At 55.5% G+C, this 27,403-nt stretch overlaps 1 protein-coding gene across 4 annotated transcripts; it reads right to left on the reverse strand.

The window, feature by feature from the left end:
- Positions 1 to 2,894: 2,894 nt before the first annotated feature.
- On the reverse strand, positions 2,895 to 27,020 carry Cep170b (centrosomal protein 170B). 4 transcript variants are annotated; one of them, XM_038336355.2, is made up of 19 exons: positions 26,809 to 27,020; positions 23,606 to 23,737; positions 18,172 to 18,261; positions 17,417 to 17,495; positions 17,054 to 17,112; positions 15,900 to 16,038; positions 13,887 to 13,991; positions 13,327 to 13,800; positions 12,198 to 12,910; positions 11,728 to 11,901; positions 11,371 to 11,461; positions 9,526 to 11,196; positions 8,008 to 8,251; positions 6,137 to 6,296; positions 5,669 to 5,812; positions 5,500 to 5,588; positions 5,070 to 5,163; positions 4,858 to 4,909; positions 2,895 to 4,769 (listed from the first exon to the last, which is right to left on the reverse strand). In XM_038336355.2, the coding sequence occupies exons 2-19, from the start codon at positions 23,708 to 23,710 to the stop codon at positions 4,522 to 4,524; spliced, it is 4,731 nt and encodes a 1,576-aa protein (XP_038192283.1). In that variant the 5' UTR covers positions 23,711 to 23,737; positions 26,809 to 27,020; the 3' UTR covers positions 2,895 to 4,521. The 4 variants fall into 4 exon arrangements, with proteins under 4 accessions (XP_038192283.1, XP_038192284.1, XP_038192285.1 ...); XM_038336356.2 differs by lacking the exon at positions 26,809 to 27,020 and adding an exon at positions 26,420 to 26,770; XM_038336357.2 differs by lacking the exon at positions 26,809 to 27,020 and adding an exon at positions 26,053 to 26,205 and having other exon boundaries at positions 8,008 to 8,146.
- Between the last annotated feature and the right edge of the window lie 383 nt (positions 27,021 to 27,403).

Below are 27,403 nucleotides of genomic sequence, written 5' to 3' on the forward strand. Positions count from 1 at the left end.
CACTGGTCCCTGCAGGAGGATGACTGTCCTGCTCTGCCTGTTATCCCACATTGTTTGGGAGAGGGTAATCTGTCCTGTCATCCCCATGACTGCTTGAGATGGCTTGAATCTGGAATGTTCCCTCACGGACTCATGATTTGGCTACTTGGACCCCAGCAGTAAGACTGTTTGGGGGAGATTGTGGAACCTCCTTGTGGGCACATGGCTGGCAGAAGTAGGGCAGTAGGGTCTTTCGGAGGTGACAGCTCAGCCCTGGTTCTGTCTGGTCTCTGCTTTTTGATCTGTCAAGAAGTGAGAAAAAGGCTGGAGTGCTGGCTCAGTGGTTAGTACCAGATTTAGTCAGATGGCAGCTAACAAGCATCTGTAACTCCAGTCCCAGAAGATACAATGGCTCCTTCTGCTCTCTACCAGCATGTTCATGTCCATAAGTAAATGTAGGCAAAGCACTGATACAATGTTTAGTTTTGAAACCAAGCAAACATCTGCCGCTCCCTTGTTTACAATGCCACCTGGTGGTAACATCTGAACTTCAATGATGGCTTTCTTTTCCTTTTTTTTTTTTTTTTTTTGGTTTTTCGAGACAGGGTTTCTCTGTAGCTTTGGAGCCTGTCCTGGAACTAGCTCTTGTAGACCAGGCTGGTCTCGAACTCACAGAGATCCGCCTGCCTCTTAAAAAATACTTATTTCTTCTCTCATATATTAAATCCTGACCTCACTTTCCCTTCCCTCCTCTCTTCCTAGTCCATCTCCCCTACTTCCCCTCTTCTCCAGATCCATTCCTTCTCTGTTTCCCCTCAGAAAAGAGCAGGCCTCCCAGGGACATCAACCAAACACAGCAGAACAAGTTACAATATGACTAGGTATATATCCCATATCAAGACTGGATGAAGCAACCCAGTAGGAGGAAAGGGGTCCCAAGATGAGGCAAAAGAATCAGAAACACCCCTGCTCCCACTCTTAGAGAAGTCCCACAAGAACATCAAGCTACACAATCGTTACATTATGTACAGGGGGCCTAGGTCAGACCCATACAGACTTCCTGATTGTCGCTTAGTCTCTATGAGCCCCTATGAGCTCTGCTTAGTTGATTCTGTGAGCTGTGTTCCTGGGGTGTCTTTGATCCCCATGGCTCCTACAATCCTTCCTCTTCTTCCATGGGATTCCCTGAGCTCCACCTAGTGTTGGCTGTGGGTCTCTGCATCCACAGAGTGTTTGGCTGTGGGTCTCTGCATGCACCCAGTGTTGGGCTCTAGGTCTCTGCATCCACCTAGTGTTTGGCTGTGTATCTCTGCATGCACCTAGTATTGGGCTGTGTGTCTCTCCTATGAGTTGTTGAATGAAGCCTCTCTGATGATGATTATGTTCTGATCTATGAGTATAGCAGAGTATCATTTTTTTCCCCTGCCAATTGTTCTAGGTTCTATCCTAGGTCCTTGCTCCTGCCCCTCTGGGCAATGTCAGGAGTCGGAACCACTTTATGGTGTGGGTCTCAAGTTGGATCAGTCACTGGTTGGCTCCTCCAAGACCTGTGCCCCCTTTACCCCAGCACATCACAGGCGAGACAAATTGTAGGTCGAAGGTTTTGTGGCTGGGTTGGTGTCCCAGTCCCTAGTCTGGCCTGATTACAGGTTCTATGTCCCCATTGCTAGGAGTCTTCACTAGAGTCACTCTTGTGGATTCCAGGGAGTTTCCATCACACTAGGCTTCCACCTCGTCCCCCAATTCCAGTGTCTTTCCGAGTACTCTCTCCTTCCATCCCTTTCTGTCCCAACCCATCCCTTCTGTTTCCATCCCCACCTGCCCCCAGACCCCCATGAAATCTACTCTATTTCCCCTTCCCAGAAGAGCCATGCATTCCTTGAGCCCTCCTTGTTACTTAGCCTCTCTAGGTCTGTGGATTGTAGCATGATTATCCATTTACAAGTACATAACATGTCTTTCTTTCTCAGTCTGGGTTACCTCACTCAGGATGATTTTTTCCTAGTTCTATTCATTTGCCTGCAAATTTCATGTCCTTTTTTTTTTTAAAGACAAGGTTAAATACAAAACAAAACAACAAAAACAACTGGCAAAAAAAAAAATCAATGAAATAATTCCTAATGATATTCTGCCGTACTCATAGACGGGAACCCAGCCCAATCACCAGAGGCTTCCTCCAGCAGCAGATACAGACACCACAGCCAAACATTAGGCAGAGCTTGGGGACCCCGCAGAAGAGGGGAAGAACTGTAAGAGCCAGAGGGGTCAAGGACACCATGAGAACCACAGAATCAACTAAGCAGGACTAATAGAAGCTCACAGAGACGGAAGGGCCCATCAAGAGGCCTGCACGGGTCTGTGCTAGATCCTTTGTACACATATTGTGGTTGTTTGGCTTGGGGTTTTTGTGGGACTCCTTGGGGTTTTATAGGACAAGGGGAGTGGGGGTGTCTGACTCTTTTGCCTGCTCTTGGGACCCTTTTTCTCCTACCTGGTTGCCTGGTTCAGCCTTGATATAATCCTATTGCATCTTGTTATGTCATGTTTGGTTTATACCCCTGGGAAGCTTGCTCTATTCTGAAGGGAAATGGAGGAGCAGTGAATCTGGGGGAGAAGGCAGGTGGGGGGGTAATGGGAGGAGTGGGGGAGGTTGCAGTAGAAATTATTGTATGAAAGGATAAAATTTTAAAAATGCATACACACACATATAAATATATACATACGAGTCTTTCTGTGTAGCCCTGGCTGCTCTCAGACTGACAGAGGTCACTGCCTACTAAGTTCTCAGATCAAAAGCGCAGCTACCGCACCTGCTGCTATCAGTGTCTTGAGCTCACAAAGAGACTCCTTGTGCCAAGGCAACGTAGCCACCCCAACACCATATCCCCAGAGAGCCAAGGTGGCAGATGCTGGTGTGCTGCCACGTGGAAGAATGATTTATTAGAACGAATTTCATGACAAATCATATAAAATAACCATTTTCTGAAAGACATCCACAAGACCACCTGAGAACAATGTACAGAGATACCTTCAAGAAGCCAGGCAATTAGGATACCAACGCCAGGTCGAAGGCTGGAGGGACGAAGGAACTAAATGTGAGGAGGAACACCAATTTGTGCATTGAAAAATAAAATTGTACAGTGCTGACCAGGGTTGGGAGGCAGGACAGCCATTTACTATGGGAGCAGGCTGTGGGCAATGTGTGGGACATGCGGGGGAGCAGCCAACAGGCTGGGCTGGCACCTCCTCCAGACAAATACACGTAAACATCAGGTGGGCTCGGCAGAGACACACAGGACCCGTGCAGGACACTCTATCAGCTAAGTGTAAACAGAGAGACCCATGCTACCCCTGAGGGCTCTGGGTCTCCCACCGCAGCTACCTCTCCCCCAGCAGATAGGTCCTGATCAGGAGCAACACCCACACACACATCCAGCAGGGCATAGAGCACACCCATGCCAGCCTGGTTGATATGGGACGCTCCCATCCCATCCCAGCCAACGGGCTCTTTGGCTTAGTGCCTCCAGAAACACCAGCAAGGGGCAGCCGCTGGGCAGCCACACTCTGCTCACCTGGCAGGCCCCAGCCGAACAAATCCTGAGAAAGCATAACCAGTAGTGGGCCTGTCCCTGCCAGGCCCCACAGAGGATCAGGCCCCAGGAGCCTCCTGCAGTTACCACTTTGTGCCCACAGCATCTGGGACGATGGGGGTACATAGTTTAGATCACAAAGCCAGGAGCTTCCAAATCTTTTTCTGCTACTCCAGTAAAGCACTCACCACAACCAAAGGGGCTGTTGGCACACCCAGTTACACCCAGTCCCATTGTAGGGAAGCCCAGGGTCCCTAGTTGGGATGAATCCATTCAGGAGGACTTGCTGGGACAGTACCCAAACTCAGTGGGTTTGGCAGTTGTATTGGCACCAAAGGCTTAGAGCCATGGGGTTCCTGCCCCAAACACCTCCATGAGCCACACATCTGCCCAGGCTGATGGACTTTGCAGCAGCTCCAGCCATGGACTCAGACAGAAGCCACAAAGCAAGTAGCCTCCTTTCTGGACAGTTTGGGAACATGCCAAGCCCATCCAGCTTCTGTGTTTGGCACTGACTGGCCCAAGGGTCCAGCCCCTTTCTCTGTCTGGCCTCAAGTCAGCACACAGGGATAGACAGGGTCTCTCAGGCTGGAGCCGCACCCAAGTCAGGCCTGGTGGAGTCCTGCAATGGGGCAGAGTACTCGTTCCTTTAAAGCTAGGGACAAAAACAAAAGTGACGGAGAGGAGGTGAATATGTGGCCTCAAGGGCTGGCCCTGGGCAGTGGACGCCCCAGGGGCTAGGCTAGGAGGCCTGTGAAGGTGGGGTAGCCATGGGCTGGATGAAGTGGTTGGTGTGCTGGCTGAGGCGGGGCCTGGGGGCACCCGTCCATGGGGTTATGGCACATACGGGGTTTTCACAGAGAACTGCCTGCAGCCAGGCAGGTGGGCCGCGAGATGCACAGGCAGGCACAGGACACACGCAGAAGAAGGCTGGCCTTGCCCGTCCCACATGTTAGATCAGGAACCTCTCCGCATCAGGAAGAAACGCAGGCTCTGGGAGGCCAGGGGGCCCGCAGTTTGCCCGAGGTGGGAAGCTCCTGAGGGGCAGGGCTGGCAGCAAGGTGTCCATCGAGGCAGGCGAAGCTGAGCTCTGGGCTGCTGGCCGGGCTTTCCCAAGCCCTGGCTGAACAGACACTGCAGGAGCCCTGTTTCCCATGAGCAGGTCCAGGTTCACACTGGGATCCACGATGGCATTGATGACTGGAAGAGAGCAAAGCGCCAGGCCACTGAGAATCTGGACACAAGCCCCTGGGTTGCCTTTGCTGCCCTAGGGCTGGGCCACACCCACCTTCCAGCTGCTTCTGCACACGTCTTAGTTCCTTCAGGATGGAGCTGATTTCCTGGGAAGGACAGAGAGGAGGTAGGCTACAGTAAGAACATGCAAGGGCCGCATAACGTCCTGATGGACTTGGAGCAAGACTGAGGTTATGGACCAGAGAGCTCAGCAAGGCCGCCTGGCTGGGGAGCAAGGCCCGAGGACAGGCTCCTGCTGTCTCCCACCTTGTTGGATGTCTTCAGGATGGGCACTTCGTTCTCAGCGTTGATTCTGGCTTCTAGGTCCTCCCATGCCCGGCCCGTATTCTGGAAGAGGATCCTGGAAGGGGAGCAGAGACAAGGACAGAGACAGAGAACACAGGATGGTACCTTCACAGACCTCTCGCCATAGTGAAGTTGATGTCATCCCTTGCTGGAGTTAAGAGGGAAACTAAAGCCCAGAGCAGGAACACAGCTAGCTACCTGATGCTCACGGTAAGTAGTCAGGCAGGGGTAGCTGGGATAGGAATGCAGACTGGAGAGAGGAAGAGAGGGCCCCAACCTCAGGGAGCAGTGTAGGCATGCAGGAACAGGCTACTGACATGTGGCCTATTTGGCTGCACATGCTGACACTGATCTAGGTCCAGCACATGGAACCCAGGGACTTCTCACTTACTTCATCTTCTCAGCAAGATGCTCTGTGTTTTCACGGATGGCATGTGACAGCTGGGACACCGGGTTTAGCATCAGATTATCAAAGATCACCTAGAAGGACCTGGGCATTAGTATGGCTGCAGACCTATTCCCCAGCCCCCCAGCTACACTGTGTGAGAGGGACACCGTGCCTCCTCACGGTTCCGAGGCCTTGTCTTATTGGCCAGGGCATCCTCACGGCCATCGTTCATGTTCTGATCCAAGTTGTAAGAGTTCATGGAGCCAGGTGGCACCTTCTGGAAGTTGAGGCTGGCCTCTGGAATGCGCTGTACCAGCTGCAGAGAATACAGCCAGGCACCATTGGCTGTCTGATGCATAGGAACCACCAGGGGGTAGAGAGAGCCCCTCCACTGCTCCAAATGGACAAGGGTAAAACAAACCCCAGGCCCCATCTGCTTAAGAGCCCTCCCAACACCCACTCCCTTGGAAGTAGACAGTTAGCGTGAGGACTAATTCCCATAACACAGGCTCTCAGGGACTCTGTAGGGAGCCCAGAGGACCTTATCACCTCAAATCCAGAAGCACAAGGTGAGACCTCCACCCTGGTAGACACCCTGGAACACCTCCCCCCATGTGCACCCGAGAAGCCTGGGACTCACCTCTTCACGGGCTGAAATGGTTGAGGCAGGGGTGCTGGGCACATTTCCAAGAGATGGGCTGCGAGTAGGCCCTGGTGAGCCCAGTGAGTCCCCATCCCCTGCCACGTCATGAATCTCCCTGGCCAGAATGGCCACATCCTTCACCAATGTCTGGCTCAGCCTGTGCCGGCAGTAAGAAATAAGCCCTGCTAGAGGTTCTCTGGGTGGTGGGGACCCACAAGACCCCATGCATACTCAACTAGGGGGAGCACAACCTCACTGTCTGAGGCAGTGCTGGGTAAAGTCCTGGGCCTGGGGTATATGGCCTGTCAGAGCTGGGCCTGGGGAAGGGTCAGCAAGAAGAGTGACCAGGAATCCCCCAAACTGTCTCCTCCCCCTGCACAACGGAGCTAGATATGGTGGCTGCTGGGCCCTCTCAGCATGGATACAATCCAGCCACAGAAGGTGTGGGTACCACCTCAGCGAAATGAAGGCAGGGGAGGAGTGGGTGGAGACCACCAGAGCTAGCATAAGGGGCTTCTGACTCCAAGGGTCAGAGATGGGTAAAGGGACCTTGAGGCTCTTCCAATATGGCTGAGAGCGAAGTTCTGATCCACACCTTGGGGGAAACACACATTTCTATGCTAACAAGAGTCCTGGGCTTGTCCTAGTGAGGTTCCTGGGCAGCCAAGAGAGAGAAAACAAAGGAGGCAGCAGCGACTCCCTGAGCTGCCCGAGTCTACCCAAGCTCCTGAGCACATGGAAGTCCTACAGCCTGTCTCTTGCTTCAGATGTTCTTCAGGCTCATCACCACCATGGGCCATTCACTTGAACCCCCAGCACCAGACTCAGGTTACCCTATGGCTATCCTCATGGGTCTACCTAGGACCTGCACTCTGGCCAGAGATCGGGGCACTGCCATACTTGACCCTCATGGTCCCCCAACTGGGCTGCCCAGGCCCCTCACTGGTCCCTTGGCTCTGAAATCAAGAACATAGAAGCTGGCCCTTGTGACTCCAGGTGACACCAACTTTCTGCCATTTCCACCCATGTTGCCTCTGTTAGGCCCCGTTCTATACAGAGGGACATTGTACCCCTCTCGTGGGCCCAGTTAGTCTGGACTGCTAGAACTTGAGAAACCCACATGGGTCATGTCTTTTCTTGTTTCTCCTTACACTAGGCTGAGACCTGGGGAGCTCCTGTCCCTTTGCTTCTCACACAAGGGCCATACATCCTCCTATAGGCCACATCCGCTTCTCAGGAGGCCCCTTCTGCTTCTTCAACCAATCTCTCTTACCCTGTCCCCTCCTTCCACCATGGCCTCAGCCACTGTCTGTGAGATTACAGTAACTGTCCCCATTTCCACACAGGTCATTCTCCTGTTTCTGGTCACTTCTCAGTGCCTCAAAAGCTCTCAAGTTCAGCATCTTCAACAAAACCCCTGATGTCCAACATAGGTGCTGGGGGTCCTCTACCTTTCAGGGCCTGCCTGGTCATTAGGGCACTGGCCATAGCTCAACTAGATCCATGCCTGCACACCTCTCCCAGAACATACCCAGAAAATGACCATGTGAGGAAGTTTATATAGAATACAAACTGTGGTCACACTAGCTAGTTGAACTCAAAGTTCCCTACCCGAGGGTGTCCTAGACAGACACCCACCCATCCATCTATCCAAATTATCTACTTACCTTCTGAGCCACCACCTAGTGACCAACCCATTCATCACAGCACCCACTCATTCACTCATCCATCCACTTTTAGCACCCATTTGTCCATCTACACAACCCCCCCCCACCTACCCACCACCCACCAATCTCCATGCCTACTCAGGGTCAGAAGCCCAGCTTAGCTCTCAGCCGAGGGGAGGACTCTGTGGCCTGATCACTCACCTAGCAATCTCTGCGATCTCTGCGGTCTGCACAATGAAGCCATAAGGGTCAGGCTCTTCCTCATCATCGTCTGTGTCCCGGGGGCCGGGGGCCTGGGAACGAGCCCTGGCAGAGTTGCTGGCCCTTGGGGTCTGCGTGGCTGTTGAGGTATGGGAGCGTGTGTGTTTAGGGGAGCTGTGGTGGGACCCATACTCCTCCTCGGATGTGGACGTGTAATCCGAACCCTGCTGCCGCCGCCGTGTATCTTGAGTGAGTGGGTTGGTTTCAGAAGCAAGAACAGAACAGAGAACACTCAGTGCCCTGGCAGCCCCAGGGTCCCTCAGGATGAGGGCCCTGTGCTGAAGGATATGATGCATCACAGCTGATCCCAGAACCCCCAGCAGAAGCACCACCAGCCCAGAGGACATGCAGGGTTAGGGACTAGGCACTCCTGCGGCCAGTGCAGCATCCAGGGGGCTAGGAGGGGTCAGTGGTAGATGCCTGTGCCTGGTGAGATGAGAGCTGTTCCTTGGGCACCAGGAAAGGGTGCTGGGCAGAAAATGAGGTAAGACATACACAAGGACCAGCTATGGTACTGCATAGCTGGATCACACAGGTGGGTGAGGTCCATGCCAGGTTCCCACGGTCTTAATCAGCCTCATCCTCAGGTATGGCTGCCTGGGTAGGATCTTAGGGTCCTTGGCTCAGGGCTGTTTTGAGCCCCAAGCAGTTCTGATAGCAAACACTTTGGATGAAGGGTGCATGGGGCCTGCATGCTAAGCAGTGTTGGCAGGCTAGGGACAGCAGTTTCTGCCAAGTAGAGGTCCTTAATCAAGGCAGCCACAGTGTCCCTACCCAGTGGGCCCAACAGGCAGAGGTCTATGAGGAGATGCTGGGAGGCAGAGGGGATAAGTAGAGCCAGCCAGCCAGAAGAGCAAAGCCAAGGGGTGGGGTGGCGGCACCTTGGCTCAAACCAATCCACTCAATCCACTGGGGCATGGCATAGCTTCTTCAATGGTGGGACAAAGGCTGCATGGACAGAACATCAGCCACTCCAGCACCTGCGGGAGTCTGTCCCCTCTTATTGTACACACAGCTCAGGGGATGGGGCAGAGGTCACTGTGCGTGTGGACTGGCACAGCCTTCTCAGGCCAGGGGCTCAGTGGCCGTTCAAAGGATGCCAGGAAGGCTCCCACTCGATAGATACCCTTCCCTGGGCTTCACAGCTGCAGGAGTACAGGGGAGAGGAAGCAGAGAACTTTGGGAGAGCCCTCTTCGGGTTCTCAAGTGGGCAACTTGGGCCACTACACAGTCATCAGAAGTACTACTCTAGGGATACCAAGAGTGTCAGTGCCAACCTCAAGGCCCAGGCACTGAGGCCACTGGGGTGATGGGAGGCACCCTGGGGAGGGTCTTCTGCCACACAGGAGCCATGTGCACACCTGGCCAGTGCACATGTGTGTGCACATTTACCCAGGGACTCAGCTGCTGCTGACCATCCTGCCCAACCACCATCCCACGACCCGTTACCCCACTCACTGGAGGAGTATCTGGCACTGCCTGGGCGGGCCCTGCTAAAGGGTTGGCGGGGGCCTGTGTTGGCAGCAGTAGCAACAGCCTTCCTGGCAGCAGCACGGGCCTCGGCTATCGTGGGCTTACGGCTGGTGCTGTAGAGCTCAGCACTGCGGCCAGAGAAGCCAGTGCGGGCCGGGGCTGTCTCAGAATCACTGGGTCCTGTGAAGGAGCCTGCCCGCTTCCGGGGCATGGCCAGGATGTCCAAACGTGTCAGTTTCTTGGCCTGCTCAGGGGCTGGTCGATTCGCTGGCTCAGGGTTGGCTGTAGTCCCTCGTTCACCATCCACAGCCTCGGTGTCCGAGGCATCCCCCAAACGGGCCCGCCTGAGTCGGGAGGCCCTGGTGGGCCTTGGGGTGGACAGACTGTTGGAGCGGGTCAGTGCCTGCTGCACCTTCTGAGCAGTGGTGGAGCTGCGGCTTTGCTCCTCCCTGGCAGCTGGGGATGGTGGAGGAGCCACTGGTTTCCGGCGAGGCGCTGGTCGACCTGTCCCAGTGGCCTCAGGGGTCTCATGATTAGAACTGGGCAGCTGGGCTAGGCCAGAGCCTCGCTCCTCTTCGGGCCAGTCCAGGGACCCTCGAGACCCATGGCTACGCCGCATAGCCAGGCGCCTTGATGGCTCTCCATGGCCCAAGTCCGCAGAGCCTGGTGAGCGATGCTGTTTCTCTGACAGCCGATCTCGGGCACTGCCCTGGGTAGCACCCCCTGGGTCTACTGCTGCTGATGGAGATAGCAGGCTCTCCTTCTGCGGCCCTGGAGTCTGGGGGGTTGTTGGGCTGGGTCCATTCTTGCCACTGAGCAAGCTAATGGTGCTGGCTGTGTCCACATCTGAATCCCCAGACAGGGAGTCCTCTGGAGGCCTGGGGGTGCTGCCGCCCTCACATTCATCTGCAGACTTGGAGCGTAGTCGGGCCTCCAGGGCTGCCAGGGCCGTCTCAGTCTCCTTCAAGATCAGGTGGGTGTCCTGTGTGTGGAAGTCCATGCGTGAGGCCCGGGTTGCAGCCAAGTCTTGTAGGAGTGGGTGGCTAGAAATGTGGGGGAGCTTTCCAGGTGCTGGGGGGCCGCTGGTTGGCTCCTTGGTGAAGCTCTCTTGCCGGGCAAAGGCCAGAGCCTCTTTAGGTGGAGCCGGGTCAGGCTCTGGGGACCGACCACTGCGCAGCTGGACCACCATCCTCCCATTGGCACTGACGTAAAGGCCATCCCTTGTTGAAGGGCTAGTCTGGACCACCCGTCCTGCGCCATTGACCTCTCCAGGAGCCACAGATGACTTCTTGGGGAAGGTGGCCTCCCCATTCTGATCGCCGATGAAAAAGGAGGTGGGGGCTAGTTCCCCAGGGGCCCGTGGTGAACGCTGACCCCTGGCCCATGCTAACTCCTCCTGTCGTTCTATGCCTGGTTCTGGGCCTCGGCCGCCATCTGATCCGCTGGCATCACTGAGGCTATCAGGGTCCAGATCTTCCTGGCCTATAAGGCGACTAGCCTGCTCACTGCCCAGCTCTGGTGGACCTGGGCCACTCCGCCTGGCTTCAAGGCCTGCAGGGCTGTCAGCCCTATCACTGGGCAACTGAGGGAGCAGTCGCCGAGTGCGCACAGGCAGGGCCCCCTCAGGCTCTCCAGTTCTTCGTCCAGGACCATCCTCTGCAAAGCACAAGGCCAATGCAGTTAGAATGGCTACAGACCTGCAGGCCCCACGTGCACACAGAGACTCAACCCTCTTCCAGGCACAGGCTGAGGCAAACTATGCCTATGGTCAGGACCTGAGGCTACCTTGGTATGGCCCCAACCCTTTACAGCAACTCTGGGCTCACATACCTGCCAAGCCAGCATCTGAGTAGCTGTCAGCCAGGCTAGCCCATCGGGAAATCCACTTCTGACCTCCAGGGGAGCCTGGGACCAAGAGGCTCTGCAGAGAGAAGGGAAAAAAAAAATATATCCACAGCACAGGAGGCACAAGCCCAGAACAGAGGCCAGGCGCTAGAAGAGACACACTCACACTATACTTGCCACAGGCAACACCCTATTCAAAAGCAGCCAGGAGGGTCTGTAGCTTTCCCTAGGCCTGTGTGACCCCAATGTTATCACCAACTGGTCAGCTTCATCAGTGCATCAGGACTCAGTCCCAGGTGTGCAGCTATGGCCCTTTTCTACCTTGACCACCCAGCCTCATACCTGCTGCTCCATCTGAGGGGAAGCGCCTGGTGCTCGGGAAGCAAACTCTTGCAGCAAAGCCATCCGCTGGGCCACACCCCCATCACTGGATTCATCTTTGTCACCTCTGATGACTGGGCGGAAGGTAGCTGAGGACACCCTAGAGAGTTCAGGGGATTCAAATACCCCAAAAACCTGCCAAAAGGAGACAGTATCAAGGGTCAGAGGTGCCTGGATCTCTATCTCCACCCAGATGTGGCCCCCAACTATTCAGCTGGGCATGGTGAGTGGGTGGGAAACAGGACCTATTGTGACAAGGTAAGAGGCAGAGCCAGGGGCCCTCCCTCTTCCGAATCCTCTTGCCCAGCTGGACTAGACACATAATTGATAGCAGCAGGCTAACATCTAGTTCCCCAACACGACTATCATCAGCCCTGGAATCCCTTTCTGCCCCACAAGCCGTCATGGGAGGTATATGGCATATACCATACCTGGTCGATCATCTTCCGAGCCTCCTCTACTTCTCTGTCTTGGGCCTCTGTCTCAATAGTGTAGGTGCCTGCATCGCTAAGGCTGTCGTCCTCCTCCTGTCTACGTGCCTTGGTCAGCTGGGGGTCAGAGGGAGGTGGTGGAGTGGTTGAGGGGGTCACAGGGCTGGCCCCACGGGGTGTCAAAGGGGCAGGAAGTACTGGAGGTGTCTTTTCAGGGCCAGGTCTGGTGGCTGGGGAACTGTCCCGCATACACTGGGCCATGAAATCCTGGGCCAGGCGCGAGCGGCGCCCCACACTGCCAAAGGGGCGCGTGGAGGCACGGGGAATGGGAGAAGTGTTGCCCAACCGCTCCTCAGTCTTCTCTCGCTTGAGTGAGCTGGCCCTCTGTGGTCCTGAGCTGCTGCCTGCTGCGCGGACCATGACACCAGGACGCTCTCTGTCAGCAGCCCCAGTGCCCCTGCGCTTGTCGGCCTTGGGATCTACAGGTGGGGTGTGTGTGAAGGATTGCGAGCGTTTCTTGCGGGGCGTATCCTCGTCAAAGAACTCGATGACAAAGGCCTGCTGGTTATGCAGCAACTCTTGGGGGTCCCTCTTGATCTGCCTCTGCAGCCGCACCTGCTCCCCACTGGCTTCTGTTGGGGTTCCAGACACTGAAGCAGCCTTGGCCAAAGGGTCCTCTGAGTCACTCTGTGTGCCATCCTCATGCTTGTGGCCTGAGAAAACCCCTACTCATCAGCATACAGTGAGCAGTGCTGGGGAGCCTCACTACCCCTGGGGAATGGATCCACACTGACTGCATGGGGAAGGAAGGCCTGCACCGCTGGAAACCGAGCACAGGCGGCTCGTTGATGTAGAAGACACTAGACACTGCCCCCAAGACCAGGCAGGTGGCTCTTGGCCAATTCACTGGAAAATGAAAATCAGCTAAACCACCTGGGCCCTCACTGATACGGTGAGCGTGTAAGGACAGGCGACACCTCCTAGCTTAAGAACTTGCCCAGCCAAGTAGTGGTGGTGCACGCCTTTAATCCCAGAACTCAGGAGGGAGAGGCAGGTGGATCTCTGAGTTTGAGGCCACTCCGGTCTACAGAACGAGTTCCAGGACAGCCAGGTGCCAGCAGGTACTTACCCTTGAGAGTTCGGGTGTGGATAGGAAGATCACTTTTGGTGCTGTGACGGTCATCCCCTGGGCCATCCCGGCGGAGCAGGCTTGGGTCATTCTGCACCAGCCAGTCAGCCACCTTGGTTTCGGCTGAGACCATTTCCACAGGTGTGGCCTCCTTGCTGGGGGGCCGCCGCTGGCGCAGGGAGAACTTAGTGATGTGGTCTTTGATCTTCACCTTGCCTGGGCTACAGTCATCAAACTCAATGGTGAAGGAGGCATGGCTCTGTACCACAGGGGCCATCCCACCACCACTTGCCTCCTGGTCTTTGGTGGGCACTTCCTGTGTTGGCACCTCAGGGAGCTGTGGTGGCTGTGGGGCTTCCTTTGTGGGGATCTCGAAGTAGCTGGGCTCACGTCTGAACGAGTAGTCTGGTGGCTCAGCAGAAGCACGGCAGCTCTCTAATTCACCATTTTGCTGTGCCAGGTCCTTGGGACGCTCTGTAGGGAGGGGTCCTCAGGTCAAGCCTTTTAAAACCCACCCTGCCACCCTTCCACCCAGTCCTAGCCAGGGCACTGAGACTCACCTGGGTAGGACTCCTCCTGGTGCCGGTCTTCAGGAGGCGTGGCACTGTCATCCTCACCCCACCAAGAGGGCTGCCCGTACAGCGGTGTGCGGTAAGCGACTGCCTCTGTAGGCAAGAGTTCGGAACTCAGGCTACAGTTGGCTCCCAACATGAAGATCTGAAACAGGGCCCATCTGTGGACCAGGCTCTAGTCTCATCTCCCAGCTGGGACCTGCAGCTCCTCAAGTCCCTGGATAGTTGTTGACTACTCTGGGCCTGTTTCTACAGCTGTGGGCAAAGATGACTACTGGCCCTACCTGTACCTCTCTCAAAGTAATGAAGGAAGGCTTATCCTACAGTCCCACAGTCCATAGTCCTGGGGGAAGGAGGCAGCATCCTCTGCCTTACAGTATACAGGGCAACAAGAGTCCATAAACCAGGTTCAGCCTCTTCTAAGGTTCTAGAAATGGCTCTGCTGCAATGGATGCTCCTGGGGCTGAAGGCCACCACTGTCTGAGTAGCTAGTGTGACATTTTGGTGAGTTTATTTTAATGTTTGGATCCCTGTCTAGAGGTTAACACTCTACCTCCCATGAATCTAGGTTTTTAGCTCCTGTTTGGGCAAGAGCAAACTCCAATGACCCAGGGCAGGGTGTTGGCTCTGATTACAAACAGTCCTATCCCCATAAGCCCTTTGGATTTCTGCTGGGTCCAATAGCCAACAGAACCTTGGTTACCAGCCCAGCTGTTGACACTAGCAGGCAGCTAGAGGGTCTGAAGTTACCTGACAGTCAACGAGTGTCCCTGTGGAATGGAGAATATGCCTTTGTATTTTATACATGTCTCCTTCTCCTCAAGGGACTCCACTCTTTACAAAATCATCATGCATTCCTTATACAGAGATTGGCTTCACTATGTGGTACACCATATGCACCGACCTATTCCACCACCCACTCCTCTCTCCTCTTGTCGTCCTGACCACTGCCTAAGGACCTCATTTTCTACCCAGTGCTGTATGCAGGGGCCCTTGAAGCAGTATGTGTCTGCCACTGAGTAGTGTTCTCTAAGCTGTTGGCTCCAAGCCTATCTTGGGTCTCCCAAAGTGCTGTGTCTGCTTTGAGGACTGAGAAACCTACTTGCCCAACTGACTGCACCTGCTATAACCTCAGGGACAGCTCCAAGCCATTGTCACCAGCTGTGTATATGCACAGCCTGGACACTGACAGGTGCTCTGAACAGGTCAGATGACTTTCTGGAAACCTGCCCAGTTCCCAGTAGTCTTCCCAAAGACAAGCACAGGTCAGGCTCCAGAGGCAGATGGCTCACTGTTCAGGGCACACCTGCATCCCAGCCACGCACCAGCAGTTCATGACACCACATGTGGGTACATGGGCTGACCCACAGAGCACAGCAGATGTTGGTCATGGCTGAGCAGCAAGGTGACCTTCCTGATGCAGAAAGAGCATGAACCTTGACTTCCTGGAAATACTGGGTATCCAGCAACCACTGCATACCCAGGCAGGATTTACACCTCCTGTTACTATGCTATGCTATCCCCTGTGCCCACTGAGACCCACATACCACTGCTCACCTTTGCACTCGCCCCCTAAATGTACCTTGCACTCAACTACCCACCCTAACCCCAGTGGCCATGTGACCTGCAGAATCAGGCCCAGAATCCTGACTTCAGGCAATTTAGACCTGCCTGCCTCTGTCCTGCTGCAGACCACAAGGGTGGCCATCTGATGATCATTCAACTGTTGGAGACTCCCAGGACCTGAGAAAAGTGGGCATGCCTGGGGAGGTATGTGCAAATACACAAGACAAGTTCAGGGTTAAGCAGACCTGGGCCTTGATTACTGAGCTTTGCTGTACGCTGGGAGTGCAAGCTGGGGAGAGAAGTCACATGGGAAATAAAACAGGCGAAGATGGTATACAGAGGGGCAATGGGAGACAGGAAATGGAAACACAGGCGCTGGGTAACTCTGCATTTCGCCCTTCCCCATCCATTCCAGTCCCCACACCCATGGTCTACCTGCTCCATGTCTTCGGTCCCCTTTCTCTGGTCTGGGTTGTGAGGACTCACAGTAGGGCGTGTGCTCTGGCAGGGCCTCACCCCTCTTGGGTGCAGAGGTCTTGACACTCACCTGCAGCTGGCTGGTGTACTTCTCATGCTGTGGACAAACACACAGGGTGGGGGGTAGCATGTCAGCCTTTGGAAACATCCCAGGTAGCCCTGCCTCTCCTCCAAAAGAACAGAAAGAACCTAAGACTAGTCTATCTGGTGGCAGCTGAGGGGTCTAGGCCTGTGAAGGATCCTCTAGCTCACAGACCTAGGGAGCTGAAGTTTGCTTCTCTGGAAGGGAGAGAGCAAGCAAGGACCACAAGAGCAGAGTCTTAGAGACCATCATCCCCTGGCCCCAACTGAAGCAGGCCCTTGGGAAGGTGAGCCACTCAGGGGCCTAGCTACGTGGCCCCTCACTTCACAAATTCCTTTGGGAAACTTGGTAAAGAGAGACCACTTACATGGTTCACATGAGAGCTCAACCTCCATGACCCATACAGACAAGAAAACACTGGCCTGCCATAGCCCCTGGACCCTAATTCCCTGTATCAGACTCCAACTGATGTGACCTTAGTGGTCTCAAAGACACCAACCCAGAGGGTCCAGGGCCCAAGGAAGGAGTGCGGTCTGGCTTTCCACTCTGCTTGGCCTACTGGTAGTACACTCTCCTCCCAGTGGTCTTGGCCTCCCATTAGGTGATCCCAGTGCCCCACCTACATTCTTGCTCCCCAGCTCAGCATGAAGAGCTATCTCCCCAGCCAAGACTCCGTGTCCCATCCCCTACCTGACTTAGAAGGTCCAAGGCCATATCTTATAGGCTCAAAAATCCTCATCTGTTCTAGTAGACCAACTACCCGGTCTCACCTTGACTGTGCCCTCCCCACTGTCCTACCATCTGTTGCTATAGAAGCCTGAGGGTAATGACTACTTTTCATCTGCTGGACCGGGCCATCCAGCAAGACAGGCCAAGCAGCACTGATTCATGGCACCTGCAGCCAACAAAGGGTGGCTCCGGGACCCGGGGGCTGTGTCTGAGCAGAGAATGGCAGGCTATGGGGCTGAGCCTGACAGCCAGAGGTCCCAATGTGGGGCTTTCCTAGTCCTTGGGTCTGCTTGACACTGACCTTGAGTGCCTCCTCAGGAACACGGTGCTGCACACGCTCTAGCACGTACATGTTGGAATGTAGCTGTAAGTTAAGGAGAACACGAACAGGAGGAGCAGGAAGGGCCTGTGGTTGGAGTATGGAGGCCAGCACTGTAGTCATCAGTGGGGAGTAGGTGGACTCAAATACTCCTGGAGGTGGGAAAGGGCCCCTTCTCGGGGAGGATCAATCATGCCCCACCACACTAAAGAGCATAGAAGGTCCAGTCCCAGGTAACCTATAAGCCTGAGAGCCTCAGCTATGATTAAGAAATCTCCTAATCTGCTTTAAGACAGCAGAGCAACTGTGGCCTTGGTTCTGAGGAAGCAAAGTAGAGAAGGATATCATAGCCAAAGCGGATGACGTCATTGAGCTTCAGTGTGATGTACTTCTGGTCTGGGATGCGCACATCATTCACAAATGTCTAAGAAAGAAAGGAGAAGAGGAGGCCTAAGTAGATCCTCCTTGCCTTCCTGCACTCCTGGCTCACTGTCCTAAGGACAACTGAGTACCCCTTTCAGGTAGCAGACCCTGCAGGGCCCAGGTGGAAAACCCTGATTGGGACTGGGGCCAGATGCCCCAGGGATCCCCCAAAGCCCAGTGTGTGGCAGGCCTGCAGGAAGAACTGCATTATCTGACAGGGAGACCAGGGAGGAGGAGAGCTAAAGGCCCCGGTTACACTGTGTAGGCAAGGCATGCTGAGGTGGCTATGGACACCTGCTCAGGACTGCACAAGCAGAAAAGGTCTGTGTCCTGGGATGGACCGTGTCTAACAAATGTAGAATGACATGTCTACATAGGACAGCTACACGAAGCCTCAGAGAGGCCATTCCTGTCCTTCTACCCCATGTCCAGCTCCTCTCCCCTGTAGTCAAGACCTCCCTCCTTCCCTAGTCACATTCAACGAGCAGAAGGACTCACACGCCCAATGGGGCTGGGCACGTCTCAATGCTTTGGGGGAACTCATTTCCTAGCTTTGTACTTCCCTAGCCCAGCAGAGCTCTGCCCTGTAGAGCTGAGAAACCGGAGGGAGGGAAGGAAGCCAGAGGTGGATATGATCAGAGTTTGGGAGGGACCAAGAAAGAACCCAGTACACTCACCCCATTGAGACTGCCCAGGTCCTTCACCCAGTGTTCATCACGGTCCTGGTCGTAGTTGATGACGGCATGTTGCTTGTCCACACTGCGGGACTACAGGAAACAGACAGTGGTCCTCAGATGCCCCATCCCAGGGTCAGGTACCCCATGTCAATGCCTATACCAACACCCATAGGCCTCAAAGCCCAAGCTCCCCAGTGTACAGTCAAAGCCACCCAGCTTCCACAGAAAGCCACAGGGCTATGCAAGGTATCAGGGCCACTCTATCCTCTCTGCCAAACCAGCCTCTCCTTCCAAAAACACTCTCCTCAACACCCTGTTCCCAGTGCAAGGCACTGGCTCCTAGGTCAGGGTGGGAGGGCACAGAAACCCTCTGGTCATCTGAAACAGGCTGTTCCCTGCCAAGGGCAGGTAGGGGAGGCCAGCCTAGTTCTACTTGGGCAAGAAGAAAGAGGGCATGTGGGCTGCACCCTGGCACAGCTTACAGGAGCATCCAAAGCCTCCAGTAGTACTCAGCTGCCACTTGGTTCCCCCATCCAGCTTCCACTGCCCCACCCCAGCAGGGCTTGTGGCACTCATTTCAACATAAATGTGGTACCTATACTCCAAGGTGGTCTCACCCTTCCTGACCACAAACCTGCACAGGACCCTTCCCAAGGTTAGTCACCCAGCTCTTCACATGGCTGAGCACCAGATTCTACCCCCAAGATGTAGGCTGGAACAGGGTCATGGTACCGGCTCAGGCACTGTCAGCGTGGGTCCACGCCATCCCGTCTACAAGGCTGGCTATCTTAGCACCTAGCACCAGGGCTCATCTCTGTCCCCATACCACACTATGACCTGCACTGCTAGGAGCAGTGGTGTCTGGCTGGCCCCCTTCCCTGCCTAGAGGAGCTCAGCCTAAGAGAGGACAATAGACTCAAGCAACTCAGGGAAGCCGCTGAGCTCAGGTGAAGCATATGGCCCAGGCAATGCCTCCCAAAAAACAAGGTCCACCTCCAGAGCACACAGGTGAGAGCCTTTGGTGCAAGACAACCCCACGGCTGACAGAGGACATATAAGGGTGTGGGTTCTCAGCTCATAAATCAGGGCGCATGCCCCTCCAGCTGCTCACTCGGGGCCTCTCAAGTTGCCCCACTACAGCCCAGCCACTCTTCTTTCCAGGTACCATCATCCTGTCCTGCCTCCAGCAATAATTAATCCATTCAGGGTGAGCACCCCTCCAGGGACAGGCACATAGCAGAGACAGGGGAGAGGATGGTCATGGGCTCTGGCCCAGCCCACCCCTACTGTTAGCTATCCAGCTTGGCAGAGGAGACTATCTCCAGCCTCAGGGAAGTCCTAAAGACAGGGCTGCAGCTGGAGTTCCAGGTAGCCCATAGCCCAGCGTCTATGCCCTACAGCCACTGCCACCTGGGGAACAAACACTGCAGCCCCAAGGTGACTGACCAGCTTGTCCATGATGATGGGCTGTAGTGAGGTGGGTGCTGGGGGGTGAGAAAGGACACCTCATCCTGTCAGGACCCTCAGTTCTTCCCGGAGGGCAGTGTCCAGGGGCAGTCATCCTTTAACTCCCTCCTTCAGCACAGCCCACATTTCTGCTAGGGACATACAGGTTTGGATTCAGTCTGCTCCATGTCTCACTGTGATGTCCCCAAGCCTGTCTTGCTCACCTCTTCCCAAAGCTACAGGTCTCTGACAGAGTATGCCGTTGACCTGGAAATGGTGAGCTCCATCCCCAGGGCCCATCTTGGGCTTGTCCAAGTTCTCTGTCTATAGCTGCACCCACAGATGCCTCCTTCTTTCTCTGGCCCTAGGTGGCACAGCTCAAGGACCAGGCCAGATGCCATTTCACCTTCTCCCCCAAACCCTGGCCTGTACCTAGCTCTGTGCACAGGCCAGCACCTCTCGGTCCCTAGCAGCACAAAGGCTCTGGGGCAAGGGAGACCCGCTGCTTCAGGAAGCACAGACTTGGACCTGAGGTCCAGGAAGGGTGGGGATTGTAGCTTTGATTGACAGATGTGCTGCAGACTCACCCTTCCAGGCTGGAGAGCCTCTTGCCTGCAGCTTCACATACCCTGAACCTGATGACCACCTCCTCCACTCACACTGAAGAGCTCTGGTCACTTCAGCCCTTTCTGCCCTCCAGGATCCTCCCAGGAATTCCCACCCAGCATGTCTCTGGCCATTCCTAGGGATGTGCTCTTCTAGCCTCTATAATCAACAGAGTTCAGTCTACATCCAAAACATGATCTCTCCCTATTTTCGCCTGACAGTCCTTGCCATCATTCCAACCTTGCCCAGTCCAGAGTAATTTCCTGGCCCCCCTGGGCTTGCATATCCAGAGCCCCAAAGCCCTGAGGGCTCTTCACATCTCCCTTTCCCTGCCAGGCTAGACAGGCTCTAGCCACACCACATCCCACCTAGCCTGGCTCCAGCCCTCATGATGCATCCACCCTTTCTTTTCCCACAGTATTACTCCTACCCTGACCTCTGAATTGACACAGGGCTCCCATGAGTCCCGACTCAGTAGGTTTGGAAGCCCACCAATTCCTAGGACTGTCCCTCCTGCATACCTCGGAGAGGGTAGGTATGCAGCTGCTTCCTTGCCACCCCAACCAGAAATCTCCTATCACCAACACCTACAGCCTAGCTGCACCCACATGCTCAGAAGCTAGAAGCCAGCCCAGGCAGGAGATGAAGCTCTGGACCAGCACTCAGAGCTGGCTGCAGAAAGAGAGTGGACAATCACAGAAGTGCCCAGAGAACACCAGGCACATGCTAAAGAGAGGTCAACGGCCTGTGCTTACTTAAAATGTTAAAATGATAGGTTTCTAAAGTTCATGCCTGGCACCCTTCATGGGTAGAGCCCTGTTCTGGCTGTGCTGACCCCAGCAGTGGTCACACCCAGACTTCTGGGCATGCCTTCCTGCCAGTTCATCTCCAGTATAAGCATAGCAGAGCTATAGGTACCCACTGCAGCTGGCTAAACTTGCTATGTGCACAGGGCCTCTGAGACTGCTTGGCTGTGGGATGTGCTTTCTGGGTTAGGGTGTCACACATAACCAAGGACAGCCAAAGAACAGACTAGGTGGAGGCAGAAGCCAGCTCTGCATCAGCTAATAGCATATAGGGGTACAAACATATACCATACATGACATACACAATAAACACCTGCAGACACCTCATGTATGTACACATGTGTATGCCCATGCTCACATTTGCATGATATAGCATGTAGTTAATGGCTGCTGGCTCTGTGCCAGGCAGGCCTGCACTGGGAATACTGTGTTGAATAAACAGCAGGCCCTGGAGAGCATAGCACGTTGAAGGCATGTGGCTATTGTTGATGGCTCTGCCCCCAGAACACAAAACAAGATTCTTCTGGCCTTTCTGCCTGACTTGATCCAAGTCAGCCACATCTCTCTTAACTAGCTGTGACCCTGCGGAGGCTGCCCGACTCTGCTGGCTGCCCCTCTGTCCTCCCATAGCCTCCCCTCTCTACAGTGGCCCTTCCAGCTTCTCAGACAGAGGTCCTTTCTACACCCTGCTGACACCTCCCCTCTCACTGCTCTGCACTCATGCTGACGGGTCTGGCCAGTCCTAGGTCCTCCAATCCCACACACAGTAGCGACTCCTCACATTTCTCCCCACATAGGGCTTGAAGCAGGGTGCATTGCTTTGGCAGGCCAAGAGTGCATGTGCCAGCACAGAGCGGGAGCTGGGTGAGTGGACACCAGAGGGGAGGACGCACAGGAAGACTCTCCAAGAGCTGAAGTGAACAGGAGCTGGCTGGGGGTGGCAAGGGCTGTGACAGGAGAAATGGAAAGAACGAGTAGGAAAAGCGGATGTAGAATCAGACCCCGAAGAGCAAGCGATGGTGTGGAGTGGGGCTGGAGAACTCTGGAGGCTCCAATGTAGGGTAGGGAATGGTGGCAATGGTGGGTGTGGCCCCTGGCAGAGATGTAGATAGAGGGAACAGATGATGACAAGCCTCGGCTACTTGAAAGGTCCCAGAGCAGCAGTAGGGAGCTCAGATGCTGAGTCAGGGAAGGTTCAAATGGTATGTAAATCCTCTGGCCACCAGGCAGCCAAGAGGGTGAGAGAAAGGGGTGGCCTGAACAAGGGCCAGCAGGGCAGAGAAGGGGTAAAGTCTACTGCAGAGGTGCTAGGAGAGATTCAGCTTCTTCGCACTAACTCTAAACCTGCATGACCTCCCAAGCTTCAGCTTCTGTATGTAAAAGAGAGACACCCTCCCATAAATAGTCACATCCCTCAGGGCTAGGGAGCGTAGAAATGCAGGGGCACCCAGACCAGAAGCTATCCAAGCCAATAAGCCGCATTCCTCCACAGCTTCTACTTCGATCTTTCCTGCCTCTGGGTTACTCCTTTAGATAGAGTATAAACTGTAAGGTGAAACAAACCCTTTCCTCCCCAAGTTGCCTTTAGTGATGGTTTAGATCGCAACAGAAACCTAAGACAGACCTCTCCCATGCATGAGGACCCTTATGTCCCTACCTCTTAACACCATACTGCTAGAGACCAGTTCCAACAAAAACACCCAGAAAGCAGCACAGGGACTGGGCTGAGCTAGCTTGGACAGGTGCTGTCCAGCTGTCTGTGCTCAGCTCAAGCTTAGCCCACTCTTAGGAACCTCACACATCCTAGGAGTGTGCAGTGCGGCCATACTGTACATGGGAACTTAAGTACAAGACCCATTCAGAAATCAGCACTCCCAGGAGCACTGCTCTGTACCTGAGCAGACCCCTTACCCGGACCAGATGAGCTCATTGAGACATTCACTTCCTTCTAAGGGTCCCATAACAGGACATGGAGCCCAAGGCTTGAGGTTAGGATCACATACTCTATGCTGGAGTGGAAGTAGTTCAGAACTGCAGAGAGCCCATTGTACCCCCAAACCAGGATGGACCTTGCAGGTTAGCACACCATCTCTCTCTTGGTCCCTAAGCCAGATGCATAAACCCCCAAGAAACCCAACTCAGGCTCTGAATCCTAGGTGGCCCAGCCATATCACCCTTTATAGACCAGCGAGGGGACCCATCTTATTAAGGCACATAAAAAGGTCACCAGCACTGTGACACATCTGGACACATTTGGGAACAAGACCTCCAGGACAGCCCTCAGGCTACCCCTATGGCTAAGCAATAAGGACACAAATGACCCACCTCAGTACCTTCCCAGGTGCTTTCTCATCATCAGCACAGGGGACCTTCTTACCCTGCCCGGAGCCCTGGCACTGAGTGCTTTTTTGTCAGAAACAGGTCTGACATGAAGGGGCAAAAGCCCAGGTCCATGAACATTCACTCACACCCCTGCTCTCACCCACCTGTGGGTCTAGGGCCCAGGTGGTAAGGGGTCTCTTCCTGGCTTTGATGTCCCCAAACCACCTTCCCAAATGTAAGAAGCCCCCACTCACCTGCAACATGAGCTCACATTCATCACGCCCCACGAAGATCAGCTCACGTGGGAGCCGGTGGCGGGTGCCACTGCTGCTCACCAGGAACCATGATGTGACACTCATCTTGGCACTGAGGAGGCCTGCCTGGCCCTGCAGGGAAAGGGTCAACAGTGGGGCACCCCAGCCTGGATTTTGGTACCCTGGATATGCCCAAAGTCAGCAAAGACCTGCTCTTTTAAAGACTCAAAGCCAAGGTCTCAGTATCTGCTTTGTCCTCCACACACTGCATCCTTTTCTCTTTAGGTGACTCTAGTCATATTGCCCAAGGACAGATCCACATGTCCAAGTGAACCCTGAGAAATAGTTCCTAGGTAATACCCAGCCCACTGAAGTCTCCAGGATGTATCAGAGGGTCTGCTTCCCCCCCAGCAAGCCACTCTTCAAATCCTAGGGTGAGGAAGAAGTCCTTGGAGCACAGCACTGGCTCCATCACTACAGGACCCAGCACAACATGAAAATTCAAGCCTTATTCAAACACAGGAAATTAGCTTCAAGAGCAGAACATGGTCTCAAGCATGGGTCTGGGCAGTGGCTCTGTGTGACACTGTTATCATACCGGTCCAAGAGGGCAGTCCAGAGCTCCTGGGGCCCAGTGCATCACAATCTAGCTTGTATTGTGAAGAACGAGTAGAATGACTGGGGTGTAGCTCAGTGGCATAGCGCTTGTAGGTGGGTGTCTGGCCCTGGATGTGAACCCTTGTGCCTTAAAACACACACACACACACACACACACACACATACACACACACAAGGAAACAGCTGGACGTCAGGAGACTGAGAAATAGCAGGAACAACTAAGCAAGTGGAAGACTCATCAAGGAGTAAGGCAGCAATGTGGGATAGATGGGAGTGGCCACCCTGGGGAACAGAGGTGAAGGCAGAGCCCCAGCATGCCAGAGTTTGAACTTAGATGAGAGGCAAGGGAGTACAGAAAGACTCTTGAGTCCTGCATAGGGCTCGTCGGGTGGGTGCCATCACTGAGGCAGGAACAGCCAGCCATATAAGGCCCTCCCTCATATCTCTGGGAAATATGAACACACACACTCGAGAGGTCACACTGATTACAGGGCCCAGGCCTTGTCCTGCAATGTCCAGTAGTCATGCCTAGAGGCCTCAACACAGGGCTGCTCACCCAGGTCTCAGTTTCCTTCAGGGTAAGCAGTAGGCAAAAATACAGGGCTCTGCCCATCTGTGAAGGCCCAAGTGACCAAGCATCCTATAGCACTCCATCAGGAAGCAGAAGGAAGATGGCAAAAATCCTGCCTCAGTAGAAAATAGCTCTAGGTGGTCAGGAACACACCCCCTACCCAACTCTGCCCTCCCTTCCTTAGAGTCTAGCTCCTAGAGGGGCAGAGAGTAAAGGAGTGAGATTTCAATGCCCTTTCAGCCCCCATGACACAGACCCCATGGGGGTCTCCATAGCCCTAACTCCCACAAAGACCCAATCCGACCAGCAAAGGTGTTAAGCTGTTGAGGGAGACCCCAGAGGGTCATGGAGCCTCCCAGCCCCACCCAGCCTAAATGTCTCCCACTCTTGACATCACCTGCTGCCATCTCACTGTGGACAGCAGACACTGGAACTCCCTCAAAGGAGGGGGAGGCCAAACCCCAGACCCTGGTCATTAGGTGACCACTGCCACTGCCAGTCCAACTTGGAAAGGCTTCGGAGCGAGGGCTTGCTGGAAGAGGTTTGGGCTGGCCATCGTTGCTAGGAGGGAGAAAAATAAACACCCCAAACTTGTCCCCTCAGCCGCGTCAGCCAGAAGAGCCACCACCCGAAGGTGAAGGAGGAGGTGGCGATGCGGATGCTGAGGAACAGGAGGCAGGGGGCAGCACAGTGGCTGAAAGGAGCAGACAGAACGAGGTCCCCTCCCGGCCGCCGACAGGCCCAGAGGAGGCAGGGTAAGCAGGGAGACGGTGGTGGTAAAGGAAAAGGAGAGAAGAGAAGGCAGACGGAAGGAGGGACCGGGAAGGAGGGGGGGGACCGGGAAGGAGGGGGGGGGGCCGGGCAGCCGGGGGGAAGCCGGGAGGCGGGCGGGCGGGCGCGCCAGGCCCAGAGGGGGAGGGAGCGGCGTTGTCTCCTGAATCAGCTCTGGCCGTGCCCGGGCGGGGACCCGGCGCCCAGGTCTACCCGCTTGGCAGGCCGAGCAGACATGCGCGGGGCCAGGCCTTGTCGCCGGTGCCAGGCGGCCCCTCCCAGGCGCGCACAGACCTGGGCAGCATCGGCGGCGGCGGGCACTGGCCCGGCCAGGTGAGCCAGGCTCCCTCGCCCAGCGCCCTCCTCGCCGCCGCCTTTGTCCAGGCCCGCCCAGCTCCCGTGTGGCCCTGAGGCGCGCAGGTGCCATGCTGGAGGCCCAGCCGCCGTGAGCGCAGGGCCGGCGCGGCCCCTCCTGCGTCCTACCTACCTGTACTCCCGCCAGACCCGAGGCTCGCCCGCCTGGTCGCGGCCCGACCCAGCCCGGCACTCCGCCGGCCGGCCGAGCGCTGGGCGGGGCCGCCGCCTAGGACATGCCCGGCGCGGCCCGCACGCTGGCGGCAGCCCCGGCCGAGCCCACGGGCAGAGCGCCGGACCGCGGCCTCGCGCGGCGGGTCCCCTGACGTCTGCGGCGGCACGCTCCGCCCCAATACGCCCCGCCCCCGAATCGCCCCGCCCCGCCCCGTATGCCCCGCCCTCCGGAAACCAGGTTAGGGCGGGTCAGCCGCAGCAGGTGAGCTGGACTCTCCAGCGCCACCCCACAGGCTGAGCGCACCCTCCCGTTCAGTCCATCCTACCCGGTGCTAACGATCAGGCCGCCAGAAACTGACGATCAACCTTTGTCCCCGGCTCGGGGCTACGCGTCTCCCCACCCTGTGTACCCGACCCTCTCCTCTCCGGCTTCGGCTCCTCCAGGGCTGCGGAACCGGGCGTACAGCTGCCCAGTGTCCTGGCCCAGAGCCGAATAGTTAACACTTAACCACATTCCAGAAGTCAGGGCTCCAGTCGTGCTCCCCGCCCCAACCTTTGGCCCTTCAGACCGGTCGAGGGGTGCGGGGCGAAGGAAGTAGGATGAGTCCCAGAAGCCTGTGCGTCCAGCTGGGTCTCTTCCTCCTGCGCCCTCGATGATGCTGGTCGGGCTGTGGACTCGGGACTGGGTGGGTGGTGGGCAAAGACGCCAACCTACCTGGACGTCGCAGTGGGCTGGGCAGAGAAGGGCGGGGAACTCCGAAGGCGCTCTTAGTTCCAGAGGTAAGTTCTCACCGATCGCTAGTTGGTGCCAGGTGCAACAACGGAGGTATCAGGTGTCCCTCGAGAGCCAAGGGGGAAGGGATTAGCGCGGGCGGGGCGGCTTCGAAGAAGTGGTGGAGGAATTGTGGTCAGGAGTAACAGTGAAGGCCTTGGCAGAAGTGGTACTCAAAGCACGATTCCAAGCCTGGAATACAGACTTTATTCTGCGGTAGAGGAGCTGCAAGGGTTCAACCCAGTCCACCCCTCCCCGAAGTCCGGGCTTCAGAGCCCGTCATAGTTGCCCAGCCCTTCTCTAGAGAAGGACACAATTTAAGAATAGAGGCAAGCCCATCAGGAAGAGGCAGGTAGAAACATCTCTGTGAGAATGTGCCTGGCTGTTAGACTCTGCGAACTTGCAGTGAAGGCCGGAATAGAGGAGTGGATTGCAGTAGGGGCAGAAAAAGAATGTGGCCCAGTGATCGGGCTTTGGATGCCATCCCAAGGACAGTGTGGCGCAGGAGGTTTGTGCCAGCTGAGACCTGCTCAGATGA

This window comes from Arvicola amphibius, chromosome 7, assembly GCF_903992535.2.
Source record: "Arvicola amphibius chromosome 7, mArvAmp1.2, whole genome shotgun sequence".
NCBI lineage: Eukaryota > Metazoa > Chordata > Mammalia > Rodentia > Cricetidae > Arvicola > Arvicola amphibius.

Bases quoted from the DNA above. Each gene is read 5' to 3' on its own strand.
- Cep170b (XM_038336355.2), bottom strand. From the start codon at position 23,710: ATGAGTGTCACATCATGGTTCCTGGTGAGCAGCAGTGGCACCCGCCAC. The intron at 8,252-9,525 runs GTGAGTGGGGTA...CACTCACTCAAG, and splicing joins CAGTGCCAGATACTCCTCCA to ATACACGGCGGCGGCAGCAG. The intron at 6,297-8,007 runs GTGAGTGATCAG...CTGCCGGCACAG, and splicing joins GAGATCGCAGAGATTGCTAG to GCTGAGCCAGACATTGGTGA.